General features: G+C 35.0%; 2 protein-coding genes across 5 annotated transcripts in view; one reads left to right on the forward strand and one right to left on the reverse strand.

The window, feature by feature from the left end:
- Positions 1-1,510: 1,510 nt before the first annotated feature.
- LRRC39 (leucine rich repeat containing 39) lies at positions 1,511-20,457 on the forward strand. 3 transcript variants are annotated; one of them, XM_001488705.6, is made up of 9 exons: positions 1,511-1,767; positions 5,687-5,883; positions 9,487-9,592; positions 10,666-10,822; positions 11,392-11,528; positions 14,949-15,094; positions 15,833-15,985; positions 16,913-17,052; positions 19,946-20,457. In XM_001488705.6, exons 2-9 carry the CDS (start codon positions 5,771-5,773, stop codon positions 19,999-20,001), a joined length of 1,008 nt encoding a protein of 335 aa, XP_001488755.1. In that variant the 5' UTR covers positions 1,511-1,767; positions 5,687-5,770; the 3' UTR covers positions 20,002-20,457. The 3 variants fall into 3 exon arrangements, 1 of the variants encoding a protein (XP_001488755.1); XR_011439331.1 differs by having other exon boundaries at positions 1,616-1,767; positions 16,853-17,052; XR_011439332.1 differs by having other exon boundaries at positions 1,627-1,767; positions 16,744-17,052.
- Positions 18,513-20,639, reverse strand: part of TRMT13 (tRNA methyltransferase 13 homolog) — a 32,862-nt gene continuing 30,735 nt past the window's right edge. For both annotated transcript variants that reach the window (XR_011439330.1, XM_001488789.5), the window contains exon 11: positions 18,513-20,424. Coding sequence is in view for 1 of the 2 variants with exons in the window: in XM_001488789.5 (XP_001488839.1) it covers positions 20,229-20,424 (196 nt within the window). In the remaining variant the exon portion in view is untranslated. The remainder of the gene's footprint in view (positions 20,425-20,639) is intronic.

A 20,639-nucleotide genomic window follows, 5' to 3' on the forward strand; every position in this document is an offset into this window, starting at 1 on the left:
AGAAATAAATCTAAATTATTTCCAAAGGGACAATTTAGTATTCTTATTTATTTATCTATTTATTTATTTAAGAAGTTAGCCCTGAGCTAACATCCACTGCCAATCCTCCTCTTTTTTGCTGAGGAAGATTGGCCCTGAGGCAACATCTGTGCCCATCTTCCTCTGTTTTTTTAATATGTGGGACGCCTGCTACAGCGTGGCTCAACAAGTGGTGTGTAGGTCTGTTGCCAGGATCCCAACTGGTGAACCCCCGGCCACCGAAGCGGAACATGCGAACTTAAACACTACACCACCAGGCTGGACCCCGAGTCCTCCCTGAACGTCAGTGTTGACTTCTGAACATATTCAAGGAAGCTGTGTGTGTGGGATGATGCAAACTCTCTGGACAGGGAGGTTAGACTTTAGGTTCTGGTCACAATTTCTTTACTCTTTCTGTGACCTTGAGCATCTCCATAACCAGTGAACGTATTCATTATAGACACATTAGAAAATTTCTATGGAATAATCAGGCACATAAAAGCACTAAAATTGCCAAAGTGCCCAAGTGACTAAATAAATTATGATCCTCCTACACACCAAAGTGCTACGTAGACATTAAAAAGAATGATGTAACTCTAAATATACTAATACAAAACAATTTCCAGAATATTTTGAGTGAAGAAAACATGGTATAGAACAATGTATACAGTATGCTACCATTTATGTGTGTGTGCCACACGTGTGTGTTTTTAAAGAATATAGGATATTTATGCTTGTCAACACACAGACCATCTTTGGAAGGGGACAGTAACTGGCAAAAGTGATTTTCTTCAGAGAAGAGAACTAAATGGCTGGAGCCGGGGCCAGGGGGTGGAATTTTGTTCCATGTGTATATATTACCAATTCAAAAAATAAATACATAATTTTTTAAAGAACCTGGAATTAACTCCTATCTATGTAGACTGAAGAGAAAAAGAGTGAGAGGTAATTAAATGTGAAGCCTGGATGCAGCAGAAGCTTGGGGCTCCTCTGTTACCCATGTTTATCCACACCTTAAGTTTTCTTTTTTCTGAAGCATCTGTGCCTCTATTTTTTTTAAAGATTTTTAAAAATTTTTCCTTTTTCTCCCTAAAGCCCCCGGTACATAGTTGTGTATTTTTAGTTGTGGGTCCTTCTAGTTGTGGCATGTGGGATGCCGCTTCAGCATGGCCTGATGAGCGGTGCCATGTCTGCGCCCGGGATTCGAACCAGGAAAACCCTGGGCCGCCCAAAGCAGAGCACACGAACCTAACCATGCAGCACCGGGCCAGCCTCAGTGCCTTTGGTTTAAATATTTACAGATCTATTGTTTAGAAGATAGCGTTTTTGTTATGTTATATATCCACATATTTCCAAGTTTCTCTGCTTGAAACAGATTCATTAAATTCTATTGAATACTCAAAAGGTATGTCATGAAATTAGGACTTCAATAGGAATTATTTTTCAGGAGCCTAGAAATAATTATGCCCGCTGGTTTCATAAGACCTTTAGTACAGCATTTTGCAGTGTCGGGAATGCACTCACATACATCGTCAGTTGATCCACAGACGCTCCATGTGATTCTTGCTATTCTGAGCTTTATCCATGAACTAAAATTAGAACTAGGCTGACATTACATTGCACTTGGTTATAGTCTGACTGAGGATTTAAACCATTCGGAGTCACACTGAAAACCATTCTTCCTGCAATCCACTCTTAGCTGCTAATTGCTAACTTTGGGCATGTCAGCTTCTGCATCCACCGACAATGGTAAGTATTTTCCAAAACAGTTTTTTGCATTCTTCACATATAAATAGATTGCTGATGATGCCTTTACTGTGTCTGTATTTGCTGGAATGGGCAACTAAACTTGCAATTGAATTTGAAAGTCTCTTTGGGGGTTGACAGTCACTCATGTAGCTGTCTTCCTCTGGAAGACTGATTTCCCTAGAAGTTAAGAAGCATTTCTTCTGAGATTGTATTTCTTTTGCTTTCTCTTGACTTTGGGAAGTCAACTCTTAACAGTCATGTCATTGTCATTCTTACCTCACTGCCACGCTATGAGCTCTTCTGTCACAGTAATAATCAAGGTAGAGGACACAATCTTATGCCAGAGGCAAAAATACATACAACAGAACAATCTTCTGACTATAGTCCAGCATTTTGTACTTGTAGTGACATGTTCTCCTCTAAGGCAAATTGGTTGGTGTTATAGGAAAATTGAAGGCTGACTAAAGTTTAATGGGAACTGAGGAAGTGAACTAGCACATGAATGGTTATAAATGTCTAGTAAAATACACATTTACATGTAGATACCTGGGATTTAAAAAAATTTATTGTTTGATAAACAAATACTTCAAACTTGCTAAAATCGGAGACATAGATTATAGGTTGACTGGGATATACTCAAGTAGTTGGATTATGAGCATACGTATCCCAAGGTTTCTTGTTGATAAAAAGATAACACAGTCTGTTCCTGTGTAACTTCTACATGCACTACTTCAAAATAGGGACTCTCTCCTAATCATTTTGTGCATATTGCCAATTATGTATCAATTCTGAAATTTTAAACTTTTCTCTGTAACACAGTTCTCCTCTCTGTCTCTTTCTCGTGTGTGCACAAGCACATACACGGAGCATACTTTTAGTTTAAAGAAATCAATAATTTAGAGACTAATAATGAAAAGCAATATTCTCTACCCATTTCTATTACCATCGAAGTAACCATCTTAACTGTCAGGATTTAGTTTTCAGTGGTCATCTCCATGTTTCTTTTTTCCTTTTCAAAGGCACTTATATTCTATTTCTTAACAACTTTTAACTATCTGTGGAGCCTCGTTATGAAAGATGATGCTTAAGTTCACTTTCACCCCCATAGAATTATATCCCTATTTTTAGTTTCTGTCTTAACTTTATAACTTTTTTTTATTGAGGTCATAATAGTTTATAACATTGTGAAATTTCAATTGTACCTTATTATTTGTCAGTCACCATATATATGTGCCCCTTTATCCCTTATATCCACCCCCCCAAACCCTTCCCCTCTGGTAACCACTAACCTGTTCTGTTTTCCCATGTGTTAGTTTATCTTCCACATATGAGTGAAATCATATGGTGTCTGTCTTTCTCTGTCTGGCTTATTTCACTTAACATAACACCCTCAAAGTCCATCCATGTTGTTGCAAATGGGACAATTGACTTTATCTTTTTTTCTTCCCTTGGTGAGGAAGACTGGCCTGAGCTAACATCTGTTGCCAGTCTTCCTCTTTTTGCTTGAGGAAGATTGTCATTAAGTTAACGTCTGTGCCTATCTTCCTCCATTTTGCATGTGGGATGCCTCCACAGCATGGCTTGATGAGTGCTGTGTAGGTCTGCACCTGGGATCTGAACCTGTGAACCCTAGGCCGCCGAAGCCGAGTGCACAAACTCAATCACTATGCCACTGGGCCAGCCCCTGACTTTATAACTTTAAACAAATATTTAAATCTCTACTTCTTGTTCCATAAAGTACAGACACTATCTATTGACTTCCCACTTTGAAGATGTGGACATTGGTGTTCCTACTCTCTACATTTCATTTCCTTCTTCCGCATCCTGTTAAAAATACGTTTATTTTTATATTTTCAAGATGTATGACATTTCTGTTCTGTAGCCATAAATAAGTCTTCTTTGCTTTTCCATAGGTCGATTTACTTCAAAAGTTGATTTTCATCACTCACAAAAGAAACTCTACCCTTAGCAGTCACTCCCTATATCCCCCGCTGCAGAGACCCTGGATATCACTAAGCTACTTCCTTTCTCTATGGATTTGCCTATTCTGGAGATTCCATATAAATGGGATCATACAATATGTAGTCTTGTGTCTGGCTTCTTTCACTCAGCATAATTTTATTCAAAACTCATCCATGATGTCACATATACCGGTACTATATATACTATAGCCGAATAATATTCCATTGTATGGATACACCACATTTCATTTATTACCACCACAATGAGATATCATTTTATGCAATAGTGTGTTGGTGAGGATGTATATCAATGGGGACCCTTACGCAGTTGTAGTAAGAGTATAAATGGGCACAATCACTTTGGACAACAATTTGGCTCTAATAAATTTGAACATTCACATAGATTGTGATCCACCAATTCTAATCCTAGGTATATACCCAATAGAAACAATATCACTTGAGCGCCAAGAAGATAAGAACAAGAATTTTAGAAACAGTATTGCTCATAATGGCAAAAATCTGGAACCCAAATATTCACATTCATTTGAATAGATAAAGAAATTTTGGCAGAGTCATACATGTTGGAGATCATGGCATATCAGTATACAAAACGCTTTACTTATTTATGGAACTATACAATTTCCCATAATACGGATCTACTATAATTTACTAATGGAAACTTATGTTGTTTCCAATCTTTTACTGTTATGAAAAAACTGCAGTGAATAAGTGTAATATGTATTTTTACATTTGAAAACATTTGCAGTATAAATTCCTACACGTGTGAATGTGTATTTGTAAGTTTGATTGATATTACCAAATTTATCCCCATAGAGAATATAATAATATACACTGCTACCTTTGGTGAATGGGAGTACCTGTTTCCCGATGCTGTTGCAAATTTCACTTCTTCCTTTCCAAACTTTCTATTTTTGTTTTTTTTTTTGAGGAAGATTAGCCCTGAGCTAACATCTGCTGCCAATCCTCCTCTTTTTGCTGAGGAAGACTGGCCCTGAGCTAATATCCGTGCCCATCTTCCTCTACTTTATATGTGGGACGCCTGCCACCGCATGGCTTGCTAAGTGGTGCCATGTCCGCACCCAGGATCCGAATTGGCGAACCCTGGGCTGCTGAAGCGGAATGTGTGCACTTAACCACTGCGCCACCAGGCCGGCCCCACTTTCTACCTTTCTATTTACTTTCCTTGCATTATAGCATTCCAGAATAATGTTGAATAGAAGTGGTGATTGTGGACATTTTGACTTCCTGAATTTGGGAGGAAATAATTCAATTAATTACGAATCAAATTCTTTCATTATTGCTAATATACTTTGGTGAAAAATCAATACCATTATTTGTAAGGTAAAGAACATTCCATCAAATGGATCTACCATAATTTACATAACCATTCCCCTATTATTACTTTCCTCTCATTTCTGAGATTCAGGTCACAATTCTCAATATTGCATCTCTCCACTTGCAATTTATTCTACACAAGAGCGAACAATCCCAATCTTTTACCACTTAACTGAATTCTAGCTTGTGCATATAGCATCTAGTTTTGGTAGATATTCCAAGATACCTATCTTATTTTATATATCCATTATTTAGCCATTTTCCCATAATTGGACATGCAGACTAGTTGCAGTTTTTCATTATTCTGAATTACATCATAGGGAAGTAGTCTTCGTTTCAGTTCCCACCTCTGCCACATATTGGATATGAGACCTTGAACAAATTGCCTGTCTTCCTTAAGGCTCAGTTTTCTTATCTGTATATTAGAGACAATAAAAGTACCCATATCACAGTATTTTTATGAGGATTCTTAAGTGAGATATGGCATGTAAAGTGGATAAAATAGTCTTGGGAACATGGAAAGTGCTCAATAAATACAAGCTATTATCACTACAGTACTCAGTGAACATTCTGAAACACGTTGCTTTTTTTCTCTGATACAGCTAGGTCCTTTCTGAGATTGCATCTGTGATCCAGCTATTCAGAAATTAATGAAGTCGGTGACTCCATGACAATGTGGAGAAATCATGTCAGAAAATGTGGTTTGTACCGGGGCTGTCAATGCTGTAAAGGAAGTTTGGGAAAAAAGAATACAGAAACACAATGACGATCTGCAGCGAGAGAAGGAATTTCAACAGAAGTATGCTATAACATTTATTATTTTGAATTAGTGAAAATTCATATCTTCATTACAGAAAAGAGCATGTATTAAACACCTTAATATTGAATTTGATAGAGATTTTCACTTACTGAAAACTCAAAATATACCTAAAGGAAACACCTAACTCAGTTGAGATTATGTGATGGGGCCACAAGAAAATACAACTGTCTGTATGTGAAAATAGTAGTTACCCCAGGTCCTTACAGGACTCTGTCCAACATTCATCAAAGTTTGATAATATCATTTAATCGACTTTTCAGTGATTGTTTGTTCAACATTATATTCCCTAGAATCTAAAACAACACCTGACAGTAGAATGTACTGTAGATTCTCATCTATTTGAAGAGCTGAGTTCCAGCCAGGACCCCTGTGGATCACCTGATTCCTTGATCTGGGCTATACTTAAATAGTCTGACTCTCATTTCCTCTGCCTTCTTCATATCTCCCTATTTTCCTAATTGGATGTCTCCAAAGTACTCTACAAATCTTGCAAGAACTCCCTTTCCTCATACATTCGACATAGCTCCCTACAATTCTCATTTATCAGGTCTCTTTCTAAACATTAAATTGTCTTGTATCTTACCATATATACAAATATCAAACCACTACATTGTACACCTACAACTAATATAATGTTATATGTGAATTTAAAAAATGATCTTGTGTCAGTTAGCAAATAAAAGAAAACTCAACTAAAAATGGCTAAAGCGACAGGGAAGTCCTGAGGTAAGGCAATTCCAAAGCTTCAACAGCTTTAAAGACTCAGCTTCTTTTTATCACCTTCCACTGCTAATCTCAGCGTGTCATTTTGGTCCTTGGGTTAGCTTCTCTCAATGTCACAGGATGACTGGTACACTTCCAGGCCTCACAGCCAGGCATTATTATGTTATCAGCAGAGTGGAAACTATTTATATTTCTTCTTTAAGAAAGAGGACTTTTCTGAGGTTCCCCAGCAAACCTTTCCTTTACCTCTCATTGGCTAGAACTGGGTCATTTGCACACCCCTAATCCAGTTACCTTCTATGGGAATGAGATTGTATGATTGGTTTAGACAAATTAAGATTTTTTACCAGGCACTCCTAAGTGCTTTATTTGCATTACCTCATTTAATCCTCTCAACATGCTGAAACAGTGTCATGAGGAGGATTAAACTGCATTATGAGAGAAGGAAAACCAAAATAATAGTGCCTCCAATAAGATATGTTAGCTTTTCTGGGCAAGTGATCCAGGGCTGGAATAGCACTCCACTGAGTCAGACACTCAGCCTGTCACACACATAGGTGCAATTTTATTTTCTCTATTTTTAAAGATGGAAAACCTGAGGAACAGGCCTAAGTAACTTCTCAAAAATCACCCTGCTAATAAATATGACACTGATATTCACACCCAAGCAATCTGACTCAGTAAGCATTATATTCATCTCAGGTCTTGTATTTTCTTAGATTGGCCCTTTATATCTTAAGCTACCCTTATGAAATCAATTATGTTTATATTATACAATTATAAGAAACTTGATCTGGAGTACTCTTAATAAAACATTTCCATTTTTTTTGTCAGGAATCACGACTTAATTCTAAACTTCTGAATTTCACCTATTACACATCTAGCTAAGAATCATTTAATTTCAGCAGCTTCAAGTTCTCTTGTAAACATCAGGCAAGGAGGAAAAAGAGCAAGAATATAATCTAAGGCTTCTTCTCTCAGCTAAAAGTGGCTAAAGATTTAGCTCAAAAAGCCTAAAGTTTAAGCAGAAATTGTCCTCATTGTTTTTTGATGCCAAGCTGCCTTGAAAAAAATCAAGCACTTAGGTAACAGTTGGTATGACAACATCTGAGAAAGGCTTTAGACTATAATAAAAGGTCTTAGAGGAGGTAGAAAATTTCTATTCAAAACTTGAAAGGACATCAAGCTTAAAATAAGCAGTGTAGGAATTACAGAATACTAGAGCTGAAGAGACCTTGGACATTATTTAATCCCAACCCCACGTTTTACGGGCAAGGCCCATAGAGGTGAGATGTCTTGCTCATGGTCACCAAATTGAGTGATAGATTCTGGACTAGATCACAGAAATTCAGCGCCAGAAAGAATTTAGGAATCATTATAGAGATGGAAATAGACTTGTCTAATAATAGTAAACTCATTAAGGGCAGAGCTTTTTGTGTACACGTTTAACACAATATTTGGCATACAATGGGGTGTTTGATGAATTCTGTAATTCAAGTTAAAGATTAGGGAATAAGACACCTAATTGCACTTGTCATTAAATCTTGCTGTGAAATACATATATCTCGTAGTGAGTAATAAGTAATCAATAATCATTATGCCTACTGTTTGAAAAGCTCTATTTTTATAAAAAGTGATGTAACTGAATAGACGGCATTATACATTTTGTCTCAGTTAACCACATCTATTGGAAGCTTAGCTGCTCAGTCTAGAAGGCCACACATAGCTATTGCCACAGTGTACTTGTTAGCAGATTAAATTTCAGACAGGTAGCAAATGAAAATACAAAGGTTCTATAGAAATATTTTGCAAAAACAAAATATATAGAGAGCAAATATTACACTTTTAGAGATATTTAGTTTTCTGTTCATTAAAATAAAATCCTTGTTGAAGATCAGCTAAGACGCAAAACTAAGAATACATATTAATTCTAAGATGTCAAGAGATTTTTAGCAAATACTCAAATTAAACTTATGTTCTTTGACGACTGCTTATATTTGATTGTGTATCATTCTAATAGGCTAAAATTGTAAAAATTTCAATTCTAAACTTATTTTCTATTTTTCATACATGAAAAAATTTCTAGTACAGAGAAAACCTTTTGCTAGTCATTTTATAGCTTGATATTATTCTTACATATGTTTGCGATGAACCCAAAATCAGTGAGGACATGCTCCAGAATGACAAAGATTTTGTACTTTTTTTATCTGAAAAACAAAATCTGGAAAAAACTGGAATGTGGTAATATACAATTTAACTCTGAAGTTGAACTGTACTATTTTTAAGTTATTAAAAGACTTATTTATTAAAATATCTGTGGATTAAATATTTAATTAATCCAAGTCAAAACAACAAGAAGCCAGAGACAAAAGACACATATTGTATAATCCCATGTATATGAAATGCCCAGAATAGGCAAATCCATAGAGACAGAAAGTAGGTTAGTGGTTGCCAGGAGCTGGAGGAGAGGAATAGGGAGTGACTGCTAATAAGGGTATGCAGTTTCTTTTCTGAGCAAGGAAAATGTTTGGGATTAGACAGTGGTGATGGTCGCATCGCTCTGTGAATACACCAAAAACCACTGAACTGTATAGTTTGAAAGAATCAATTTTATGGTAGGAGAATTATATCTTAACAAAGCTGTTATAAAAAATCTATGGAGAGTTATGATACTTTTCAAAAACTTAAAAATAGGGCATTTATGATACTAATCTTATGTGTAATTCTTGCAAAATAAATTCTTGTCTGTTTCCAGATACTATCAATCAAATGGTTATTTTTCATGGGTCACTTTTTTATATAAAAGTGACTGCTACCTATGTCATTACCTGTGAACTAAAATGATTTCCTGGACTCTAGGCTAGTGCGGATCTGGGAAGAACGAGTAAGTTTAACCAAGCTAAAAGAAAGGGTCACCAGCGAAGATGGAAGAGTCATTTTGAAGATAGAAAAAGAGGAATGGACGGTAAGCTTTACAGAAGTAATATTTGATTTTCTATGTTTTGCATTTTGTGGGAGAGTTGAGAGAATGATTCTGAGACAGTGTGATTAAGACTGGAATAGTTAGAAACTCTAATTTTAATAATAGACCAAATGAATTTGGGCTTCATGAACAACTGAAAAGAAATATAACTTCACAATTGTTTTTGCAAAAATTCCATCCATTTGTCTCAACTCTGCCTAAACTCACGTCATTTGTCATAGTTCTCCTACTAATCCTTCTAATAAGCAATTTTTCATTTTTCACAAACAAGATGACAGTCTGCCTAACAAAACTCATACAGCTTTTCCAAAGCAAACACTCAGTTAAAACTTCACAAAATGGAAATGGATATTAATTTTTTTCTTAGGTCCACCACCTGATTCACATTCTCTCTCTCTCTCTTGTACACACACAGATACAGACATACAGTTGCTTAATTACGTTAGGCACACTAATTTTTACAAGGGTCCCTACCCCTTGGGTTATACATTTGGTATATTTAGCTGGCAGGTTAGCTCCTTTATTTTCTCTTTTGGCTCTTTTAGGTTGAAAGGAAAAAGGTATAGAGATCAGAATAATCTAAACTCTTAAAATCCTTAAATTAAAAAAAATCCTCTTTAAAAAATATTTGTAAAATGTTTCATAACAAAAGGGGAAGAGAAGTTTGAATTATTGATTAAAATGATTTTTTTGGTTTCTCTCTGATTTCAATTAACTACCATATTCCCATTTTCAATAGCATTTGTACTCTAAGAAAGCCTAATACAACAGAATCTTTAGGACACAGTTCTATATGTGTACACTGTTGATCAAGATATATTATTTTTGTTTCTTCTACTATGATTGGGGTTTGAAGGTTTAGCACCTCCCCTAAAAAGAGTAAAGGCTTAAAACTTAGAAATAATACACAGCACCTGGAAATCAACCCATTAAGGACAAAATATTCCAAAGTTCCTTTAGAAATCAAATTATACCTCTACAATCATACTTCAGTGTGGCATGATACTAAAACAATTTAAGTAATATAGTAACTCTGTGATTTCTTTTGAGTTTAGACTCTCCCTTCTTCTCTACTGAGACTGAAACAGCTACAGGAATGGCAACTTCATAGAACTGGTTTGTTGAAAATCCCTGAATTCATTGGAAGATTCCAGAACCTCATTGTGTTAGATTTATCTCGAAACACAATTTCAGAGATACCTCGAGGAATTGGTAAGGAAAATTGCTTTCATTCCTGTGATTCTTGTTGAGAATATTTTTTGATACATGGAATAAAGGTCTCATCTTTATATAGCCCCAAGAGTTGAGAAAACTTTAAACATGTAATCTAAATTGAAGCTTCCAAGGGATCTAAGCTTCTGGATTTACTGAGGTGATTCAAGATGAGATTTCAATGCAAGAAAAATCTCTTTGGAAATATTATTGTGTAGATTCTGGAAACAATATTGCTGGTTCAGTTATTCCTCCTAGAAGAGAACAGGTTGAAGGCAAGAAAGAAAATCAAATTCCTTAAATGAGAAAAAAATCCCCAAATGGAAAATTGGTCACTATATAGTATAGACAAAACAGAATGAAAAAAAAAGTATTTTTGCCTATAGCAGTGATAAACCTGCTCCTTATCTGAAGAAGGGGCAGGACACATACTGGGAAAAGGGGGAGAACCCGAGAAGTGTGAATTTGCCAATATGAAATTGGCAGGTAAGGTACACTATAATACTTATTTTAAACTGGAAACATTCTTTTATATCCATCTGCTCCCTACTGTGTGTTATTTTTTGTAGGACTGCTCACTAAACTTCAGGAACTGATTCTTAGTTACAACAAAATCAAGACTGTCCCCAAGGAATTAAGTCACTGTGCCAGCTTGGAGAAACTAGAACTTGCTGTTAACAGAGATATATGTGATCTTCCACAAGAGGTCAGAAAGATATAAATGCCAGGGATTATATTTTCCATCTACTAGTGGTACAGTGCTCAATTGCATGATCGTTAAAAGTAACACTAATGAAGAAATGCTATGTTTTATTTCAGAAAATATTTAGTGAAAATCATTTCCTATTATTATAAGTATAATGCATGTTTTTAACTAGAGAAAGATCTGTTTAGCATAAAAGATACTTCTATTATTGTCACAGTACTGACGTCATTTGTTGACTAGACTGTGATCTCCTTGAAGGACAGAGTGAGTCTTATTTCTATTCCCAGGATTGAGGACACAGCCTAGGTTGTAGTTGTGACTTAATAAAATGCTCATTAAATGCATAAATGATTATCATAAAGCACAATGTAGTGATAGAAAAAACCTTTTACTAGTTCATTTTTATAAAGTGATCAATTTTTGAGATAGAGGTTAAATGATAAGACATGAATTCTTCAGTCTAGGAGAAGTGTTTCACCTTTAGCAAAAGTAGCCTCCTAGGCTCTACCAAGTAAAAGCAAGGCAACGGGCTTGGAAAGCCTTCAAACCTTGAGTGGTATGATGTCTTGTTATTGGTAAAACTAAACTGATTACTTAGAGATATAGATATTTGTATTACTTTTCAAACATATTTGATGCTCTAAGAATCAGAAAAGGAAATTTTCATGGTGCTTTGCCTTGAAAACAATGACTTTGCAAGATAAAAGTTAAGAAAAATAATAAAGCTCAAAATAAAATAGAAAGAATATTCCCTTCTCCCAATGTATCTTGGTGAGAACCACTTTTTGCCTTCCAAATCAGTAAACATGTCCACCAATAATTATTGCTTTTGAAAGTAAAAGTTTTTTTGATTTTTTATTGTAGTCATAATAGTCTGTAACGTTGTGAAATTTCAGTTGTACATTATTTGTCAGACACCACGTAAGCGTGATCCTTTACCCTTTGTGTCCACCCTACATGCCCCTTCCCTCTGGTAATCACTAAACTGTTCTTTGTCCGTAAGTTTTAAAACATAGTGTTTTCTATCTGTCTCTCTCTCTTCATATAACAGTTCAATTTAATGAAATGTATGCACTTGCTTATGATAAAGATGATCATCACAGGGATAATTTCTTTATACCTACAAGAGGGCCAATACATATTTATTTCTAATTTTTAATTCTTTTGATTATTTCTAGGATTGGTTCTGTAACTAAAAAGCTGTGTGAATATGGGCATGTCTATTAACCTCTCTTTATCTTAATTTCTTCACTTAAAGAAATAGATTTTACTGGAACAAATACTGAACTGAGATCTTGAGCCTGGGATTATTTTCAAGTGTAGCCTCTAAGTAGCTGTGTAGCCTTGAACACACTACTTTATAACTAGGTCTGTTTTCATATATGCAAAATTAAGACTGTTAGATTACAATAGTATTTTTTTTTTTTAAAGACTGGCACCTGAGCTAACATCTGTTGCCAATCTTTTCTTTTCTTCTTCTTCTCTCCAAAGCCTCCCATACATTCTATTGTCGTCATTCTAGTTGTAGGTTCTTCCCGTTGTGCTATGTGGGACGCCGCCTCAAGCATGGCTTGATGAGCAGTGCCATGTCCGCGCCCAGGATCCAAACTGGCAAAACCCCAGGCTGCCGTAGCAGAGTGCGCAAACTCAACCTCTCGGCCACGAGGTTGGCCCCTGATTACAATAGTTTTAATATCTTCTCAATCTTCTAAAATCAAAGGATTCTAGAACCACTGATATATCAGCAACGTGAGACACCGCTCAGCCATAAAATTGCACACATTGTATACACAAACATACATTTTTTTAAAATATTTTCTCCCCCAAGCCCCCGGTACATAGCTGTATATTCTTAGTTGCGGGTCCTTCCAGTTGTGGCATATGGGATGCCGCCTCAGCGTGGCTTGATGAGCAGTGCCATGTCCGCGCCCAGGATTCGAACCAACGAAACACTGGGCCGCCTGCAGCGGAGCACCTGAACTTAACCACTAGGCCATGGGGCAGCCCCTATACAAACATACTTATGCTAATGTAAAAACAATCTTTTTATATTCTATTCTGAACCCTCTGAAAAATTTAGTCTGACGACAGATTTTGAAAAAACGTTTTATTCATGCCTTGAATTCTAAAGCTGGAGAAACATCCTACTGGATGGAAGCTTCCCGCTTTTTTGCATTACTCACAAAACATCGTATTTGTTTACTTTTTTGTGGTGTTAAAGCAGAATGAATCTGAACATGTCCTGAGGTAGAAATAAAACACAGAATCTTCCTAGATAAATGGAGAGTTTTTTGTAAAAGTTAACTAAATTCTCACATCTTGTGAAACTTTCACTGGTGTTATATGGAAAGAGGGAAGAAATTTTGTGGCTTTAGGTCCATGAAAACTTGAGTGCTGTACATCATAGCTTTATCATTTCTAGTTACATAGTCTATCTAAGCCATTTTGTCCATAAAATGGAAAGAAGGTACTCACCTTGTAAGCTGATGTCAGAATTATTCACTAATTTAAAGTACAAGAGTGGATGATTCATGTACTCACAGCTTTCTCAGACTGGGGGTGGGGAACACAGATAACTAAAGGGAGATTTTAACATGCAAAACTAGAGCTATAAGCATCACCATGAATACATTTAAAAACTGATACTGAGAGAAAAAAGCAAGTTAAAGAAAGATAAGTACAGTATCGTAACCTTTAATAAGATTTAAAAACATATAAAAATACTAAATTTTATGAAACATATAGAGAAATATACAGAAAACATATATTTATGTATAATAAAAACATTAAAAAAGTGCATGGGAATGATAAATATCAAATTCAGGACAGGAGTTACCTCAGGAGAGGAGGAAGGGAGGAGTACACAGAGGGTGCCGTCATGTCAACACATTGTCTTTGTTAAGCTGAGCACACTGGTATCTGTTATATTATTCTTAATAAATTTTTTATTGATGTTTTCATTTAAGAAATAGAATTGCCAAACAGTAAGTTTTATGACTGAGATAGCATATGTCAAGCAGCAGGCATGAAGAAGGGGGTTCATTAAGGATAACTATTATTTGGAAGCTTGGGTTTTCCCATATAAATCTCAACTACCGGATGAAAGGAAAACATAAGGTATGTTTATTCTCAGAAAGAAGAAAAAAGCTTCTGCCACGCAGGTTCTGAAAACTTTGGAACTTGGTTATTTTGGGAGATAAATGTTTTTTGAATAGATGAACTTTCTATGAGAGTTCTTCATTTATCTAGAGGTTACTTAGCTTTATTTTTATTTCAAATTTGTTGCGAACTACTAGGACTAACTACAGCCCAAGCACAACGTGAACATTCCTTGATGTGAAATATCTCCTTTATCAACATGAGTGTTCTAGTACTTTACACTGTGGACATTTATTCTAAAAACCTTGCTTTCCTTTTCAGCTCAGCAATTTGTTAAAGCTTACTCACCTTGATTTGAGTATGAACCACTTTACTACAATCCCTCCTGCTGTGTTGAACATGCCTGCCCTTGAGTGGCTTGACATGGGAAGCAACAGACTTGAACAACTTCCTGATACTATAGAAAGGTAAAATAAAAAACGTTTTATGCAATAGATGTGTTGAAGTCATCTAGGATAAATAAGAAATAAAACAAATGGGATCCCAAGTATAACCAATCACAATAGATCCATTTAGTTTTAAATATGCTACTTTTTAACAGAATATTTTCATTTACTCCAAATTAAGTAAAAGGGTTTTGGGAGAGAAAAACTGGCTATCTGACTTCAACAAATCGACAAGAATATGCCACGATAACAATGCTGCTTAGTGCATGCCAGGCACTTCCGTGCACCTTATGAACGGATCAGAAAACTAACGCAGAGACGTTAGCTAAATTGCTGAAGATCACAGTGTGCAAGCTCAGATCTGAACCTAGGCAGCCTGGCCCCAGATCCATGCGGTAACCATTATGCATCTTTGCTTTGACTTAAATGGTCATATTAATAATTTCTGATATTTCTCTTAAGATTCTAATACAAATTAGATAACATCTACAACAGTTCTTTAAGAAATTCTATAAGAATAGTAAAGAATTCTAGAATATGCTGATTTTATTTCTACTACCACATGAGAGCTGTACTGTAGAGATTAACTCCCTGATGCAGTTTCCCTAATAATCAGGTAGTGTGAAGTCGGTTAACTCATAGGTATACTGGTTAAAGGAGATGTTATAAAAGATGACATTTCTTTGATTCTTAAGTAAATAAGAAACATGGTTTTTATATTATGTGTGATTAATTGCAGAAACCTCTCTAATTCTTTAGAATGCAAAATCTACACACATTATGGCTGCAACGGAATGAAATAACATGTTTGCCAGAAACTATCAGCAATCTGAAAAATCTGGGTACTCTTGTTCTCAGCAACAACAAACTACAAGATATTCCATCATGCATGGAAGAGATGACCAATCTGAGGTAAAAAGCTGTACACACAAAACCAACATGTTCCCTTCTGGCTACATAATAAAGTAATATAGAACAATTATTATAAATAGACTTGAGTTCTCAATTCATATGAATGCATTTAAAAAGTCTTTTCCATCTTTGAAATCCTATAATTTATAAATAGGATTCATATAATACTGGTCTAAATATTCAATAGAGAATCCTTGAAATTAAAGCTGTACCGAGATTTATCAGCATTAAAGAATGCCCTCTGTTGGTGACATTTTCATGAAAATCATCTTTATAACTGCTAACAAGCCTCATCTGTGATACAAAAACCTAAAGCATAAAACAGTGATCCTTTTCCTTCTAAATAACTACAAATGTACACAGGCAATTATGTTACAGATAAGGCAAATGTAACTTTTTACTAAGTTAATTACTATCAGAACTCCCTCAAGCATCTTCCTTCCAAAATTTAATTTCCTGACAGCATAAGCCATGAGAATTCACATCAAATCCCACAAGTTCCATAACAAAATCATTCATTCACTTCTTCAGCAACTCCTGAGCTCTGTACTAGATGGTGAAGACACAATGATAACACACAATTGAGTCTACTAAATATCTAGAAACTTTAAGTTCCTAGCATTAATTGTATATTTGAGATGCATTAGAATTGTTCTTGGAAGTTAAACTGTAGCACATTAAATATATGCTACAGACTAAGAGTTACTTTTACAAGCTGTGAAAATAAGTTGTCTAAAGCTAATATTTTTTTCTTCTAGGAAAGAAACTTAAAGATTCTTGGGATATATCACATCTCACCAAGATGTTCAGTTATTGAAACCAGTTAAAGAGAGTAATTTAGAATATTATCATTTGATCTTTCTCCAGGGAAATAAATGTACACTTCTATGGCACCTATAAAAATACTGTTTTTTGGTGAACTGCTAGGTTTGTCAACTTCAGAGACAATCCATTGAAATTGGAAGTAACACTTCCTCCCAGTGAAAGTGCAGATGATGAGGAGGACCGGGAATTATTCGGACTTCAGTTTATGCACACATACATACAGGAGTCACGGAGAAGAGCAGGTAGGACATTTGTACGTAACACAGGTTAAATATTCTTTTTGGTAAAGGAATGTTTATATATATTAATTTCTTTATAGATTTCTCATTTCACCTTAGCTTTTCTGTCAAATTCTGGTCTCTTGGTCAACATTGTGGGAGGGAAAAAAGGCAAAATTCAAATCGGTTCACAATTTTGATAAAGGCTTGGAGAGAGGGATTGTAAAGATAGTCAAAGACCTTCAAGCGGAGTGAGAAAATAAAATAAATTTCTTTGGCCAAGCACTCGAAGCACAATCAAGTGCATGAAGATGGGATTCTTAAAGCTCCACTCTCTCACTCTATCAGTTTGTCATATATGTCAGTTTACTCTTAGAACACTACCTTCCTTGCCATTTCCCCATTTTCAACAATCCACAAGTAACAAAATAAAATTTTGCCTAGGAATGAAAAATATTAAGAGAACAGATTTTAACCAATAGTTAAAATGTGAGGTTTTGATACACAGATTTCAATCACTTAGTCTCTGATAATTTAGAATTAAACCACTTTTTTTTTTTAAACTAAAGAAGGAAAGCCTTTAACTTAATCCAAGGTTAAGGGAAGAGACAAAGAGCAAAATTCTCTGTTAATGAAAACAGTTTAGTAATAGAAATCATGGTTTTATAATTCACTAAAATGTCGAGAGTTTTCGAGTTAAAAGATAGATTTTAGTTACATACTCAAATAGTTACTTTGAAGAATGAGTATAATGTGAGCAAACAATTACAGATTTTTTGAGCTAGAGGAAATAATTTTGACCAACATCCAATAGGGGATGTTTAGGAAATGATGATTAGATCTGTTGTAGCAAGGTCAAAGAAACAAAAGCATGCAGGATGGATTGGAGGAAGACAAGTAAAAACCTAACAGTTTGGGGCCTGGTTTTGGAAAGTGGAGGATAAACATATAAAAGATAAGGAGGAGACAGAACTGATGACTGAATAAAGTTGAGAAAAGGGAGGAGTTTAGGATGAATCTCAGTTTTCGATCAGAGCAACTGGAGAGATGGTGATGCTGAGATGGGGAAAGGAAATACAGAAGTTGATTTGGCGGGCAGAATCAGGTGGCAGAACTGGAAAATGAGCTTCAGTTCTAACACAGTAAATGTAAATCTGTGGGATATGCAGGAAGAGGTAGTTGTATAGATGACTCTGAAGTTTAAAAGGGGTTTACTCAATCTGAGAAATTCTGCAGGCCAAGGAATAGCAATATGCACATCCCACACAGTCACTTTCTCATGATATGTTAAGGGAAATAAACAAGGTTGGGGAAAACAATAATCTTGACCTACGGCTGCCGTGGTGAAGGACAAGCTTTCCTTTCCATAAAGTACTTGGAATCATTGTCAGAAACATATCATTCAGCTAAATGGACCACAAGACTGTATCAGTATTAATTTTCATGCATGCATGTATGTTTGATGAAACATAACTGACATTATGTCTGTTGTAGCATATCTTTTATTTCTGGGCATAAATAGTCGAAAGATGCAAAACAGATTGTATGACGCAAAGTACCATTGCCTGACCCAGTAAAATTAGGTTAATTATTAAATGATGTATTATCTTCATTTATGTTCTCTTGATTGAGAGACATGAGTAATTAACTTAAAAAATAGTCAAGCTACTTTAATAACATTTGACATAAAACTTAACAAGAGAAAAAAAGTTACAACTTAAAGAGATAATAAAACCAAGTCTGCCTATTATCTTATTAAAAGGTTCATGAATTACTACCATTAATAATAGCTAATATTTACTGAGTATTCACTCTGTGCTTGGAACTGTTCTAAGCATTTTACATGTTATCTCATTTGATGTTCACAACAACCTTGTGAGGTAGGTATCATCATCATCACCATCCCCATTTTACGAGGAGGAAATTGAGGCACAAAGAGATTAAACAGCTTGCCCAAGGTCAGAGAGCAGAGAGGCAGGAGGGTTGGCTTTGGGACCCAGGTAATCTCAGAAAACATGAGATTAAAGTCGAAAGGTCAGGAATTAAAAATAGGCTAGGCTTCTAATTTATAATTCATATAATCACAGACTTACAGGATAAAAATAGTTACCTAAGAATATCATTCTAACATTAATAATTCTAGATCTTTGTCTTGGCAAATGTACCAATGACTAAGACAATTTTTACAAATAAAGGCAGACACAAATCAAGGATAAGATGTGGAAAAGAATAACAGTCTTACCATATGTTTGGTTTAGTATTTGCTTGTGCATAGAAACTGCTTATGAATTAAATGAGGCCTAAATGTGAGAAGGTTTTTGGTTTCACTGTCTAATTTCCACCTTATTCTAAATTGTTTTCCCAAAGAGAAGACAACATACTTATATTTGTACTTACACATGTAAAAATGGCTTATTAAAGGATATGAGATACCAAATTAACTTCAGAATCTATCTTCAGATTTCAATTTAATTTGTCAATTAGGCTTATAAATATCCTTTTGGAAGTTTTAACTAGGTAATTATCCAATTAAAAAAATGAAGTGAAACAGTTTTTTTCCTTAAAAACATCTCTTTAGTTTTGGTGTTTGTCATGGACAAATTCTGATATATATAGATACAGGTATGGCTCTGGAAATCTGAAGGTGAACTCATTAATTGATTGTGAATATCTCTGAATTTGTTTACATTAGAAAAAAATCCTAATTGATTATCCTTTCCAGCTCTGCATGGAATAAAATCCATACATAAGCCAAATTCTCAAATTGGCCCTTGTACAAACTGACAATTGTTCATTACATCTTGAATTTGGGAAATAAGAAGTATTAAATAAGATCAAAGGAAAATAAATTTCCAAAATTAATGCAAATAGAAAGTTAATGTGCTATTCATACGTTGACGTGTTGTGTGTGTTTCAGAGAACCAAGTGAACTGTCCAACTACTTTATCAATCTCTGAAAATACAGATGGATAATAGAATTCAAGACACCTGCTGAAGAGGATTACTTTGGGAATTTGGTGAATTCTCTAATGTTTGAACTTCTAAAGTAAAAAAGCTATTACCAAAGTTCCATGAGGTCACAACATTTTTTAAAGTTCACGTTATCTGCTATTTAAACTATATTTTCATGAATATAAAAATACAATTTAAAATGTTATTTTTTTTGTGGAAGACAGAAGTTGTTCAAAATTTCTTTTCCATTAAGCAGTTGTCTCTGGTAATGAAGAATGTTTTGGTAAAGCAGTCAACAATACATTTTCCAAAGACACCAAAGGATCTGTATAGTACTGAAGAGCGGGACGGAATCCCTTCTGCTGTAAATACTCGATTCGGCCTTGGTCAATCAGCAATTTACAAAGATGCCCTAGTTTCTTCTTTTCTTCAACAGTAAGAAACCTAAATCAAATAAACAGACACAAAACCTTCTTAGAATTTTGTAGAAGTTTACAAAACTATTTTAGTCACTTCCATTTATTGGTAAGCTGCTAAATAACCCACAATTTACTATGTAATATGTCCCACACTTTCAGGATACATTTTATTTATGACCACAATGAAAAGGTGTGTATTTTAACTTATTCTAAAATTAGAAGGTAAAATACATTTTCATG

This window comes from Equus caballus, chromosome 5, assembly GCF_041296265.1.
Source record: "Equus caballus isolate H_3958 breed thoroughbred chromosome 5, TB-T2T, whole genome shotgun sequence".
NCBI classification, from domain to species: domain Eukaryota; kingdom Metazoa; phylum Chordata; class Mammalia; order Perissodactyla; family Equidae; genus Equus; species Equus caballus.

Excerpts from the sequence above, each read along its gene's own strand:
- LRRC39 (XM_001488705.6), top strand. The coding sequence starts at position 5,771 with ATGTCAGAAAATGTGGTTTGTACCGGGGCTGTCAATGCTGTAAAGGAA. Across the intron at positions 15,095-15,832 it reads CTTCCTGATACTATAGAAAG|AATGCAAAATCTACACACAT; the intron begins GTAAAATAAAAA and ends CTAATTCTTTAG. Across the intron at positions 15,986-16,912 it reads GAAGAGATGACCAATCTGAG|GTTTGTCAACTTCAGAGACA; the intron begins GTAAAAAGCTGT and ends GTGAACTGCTAG.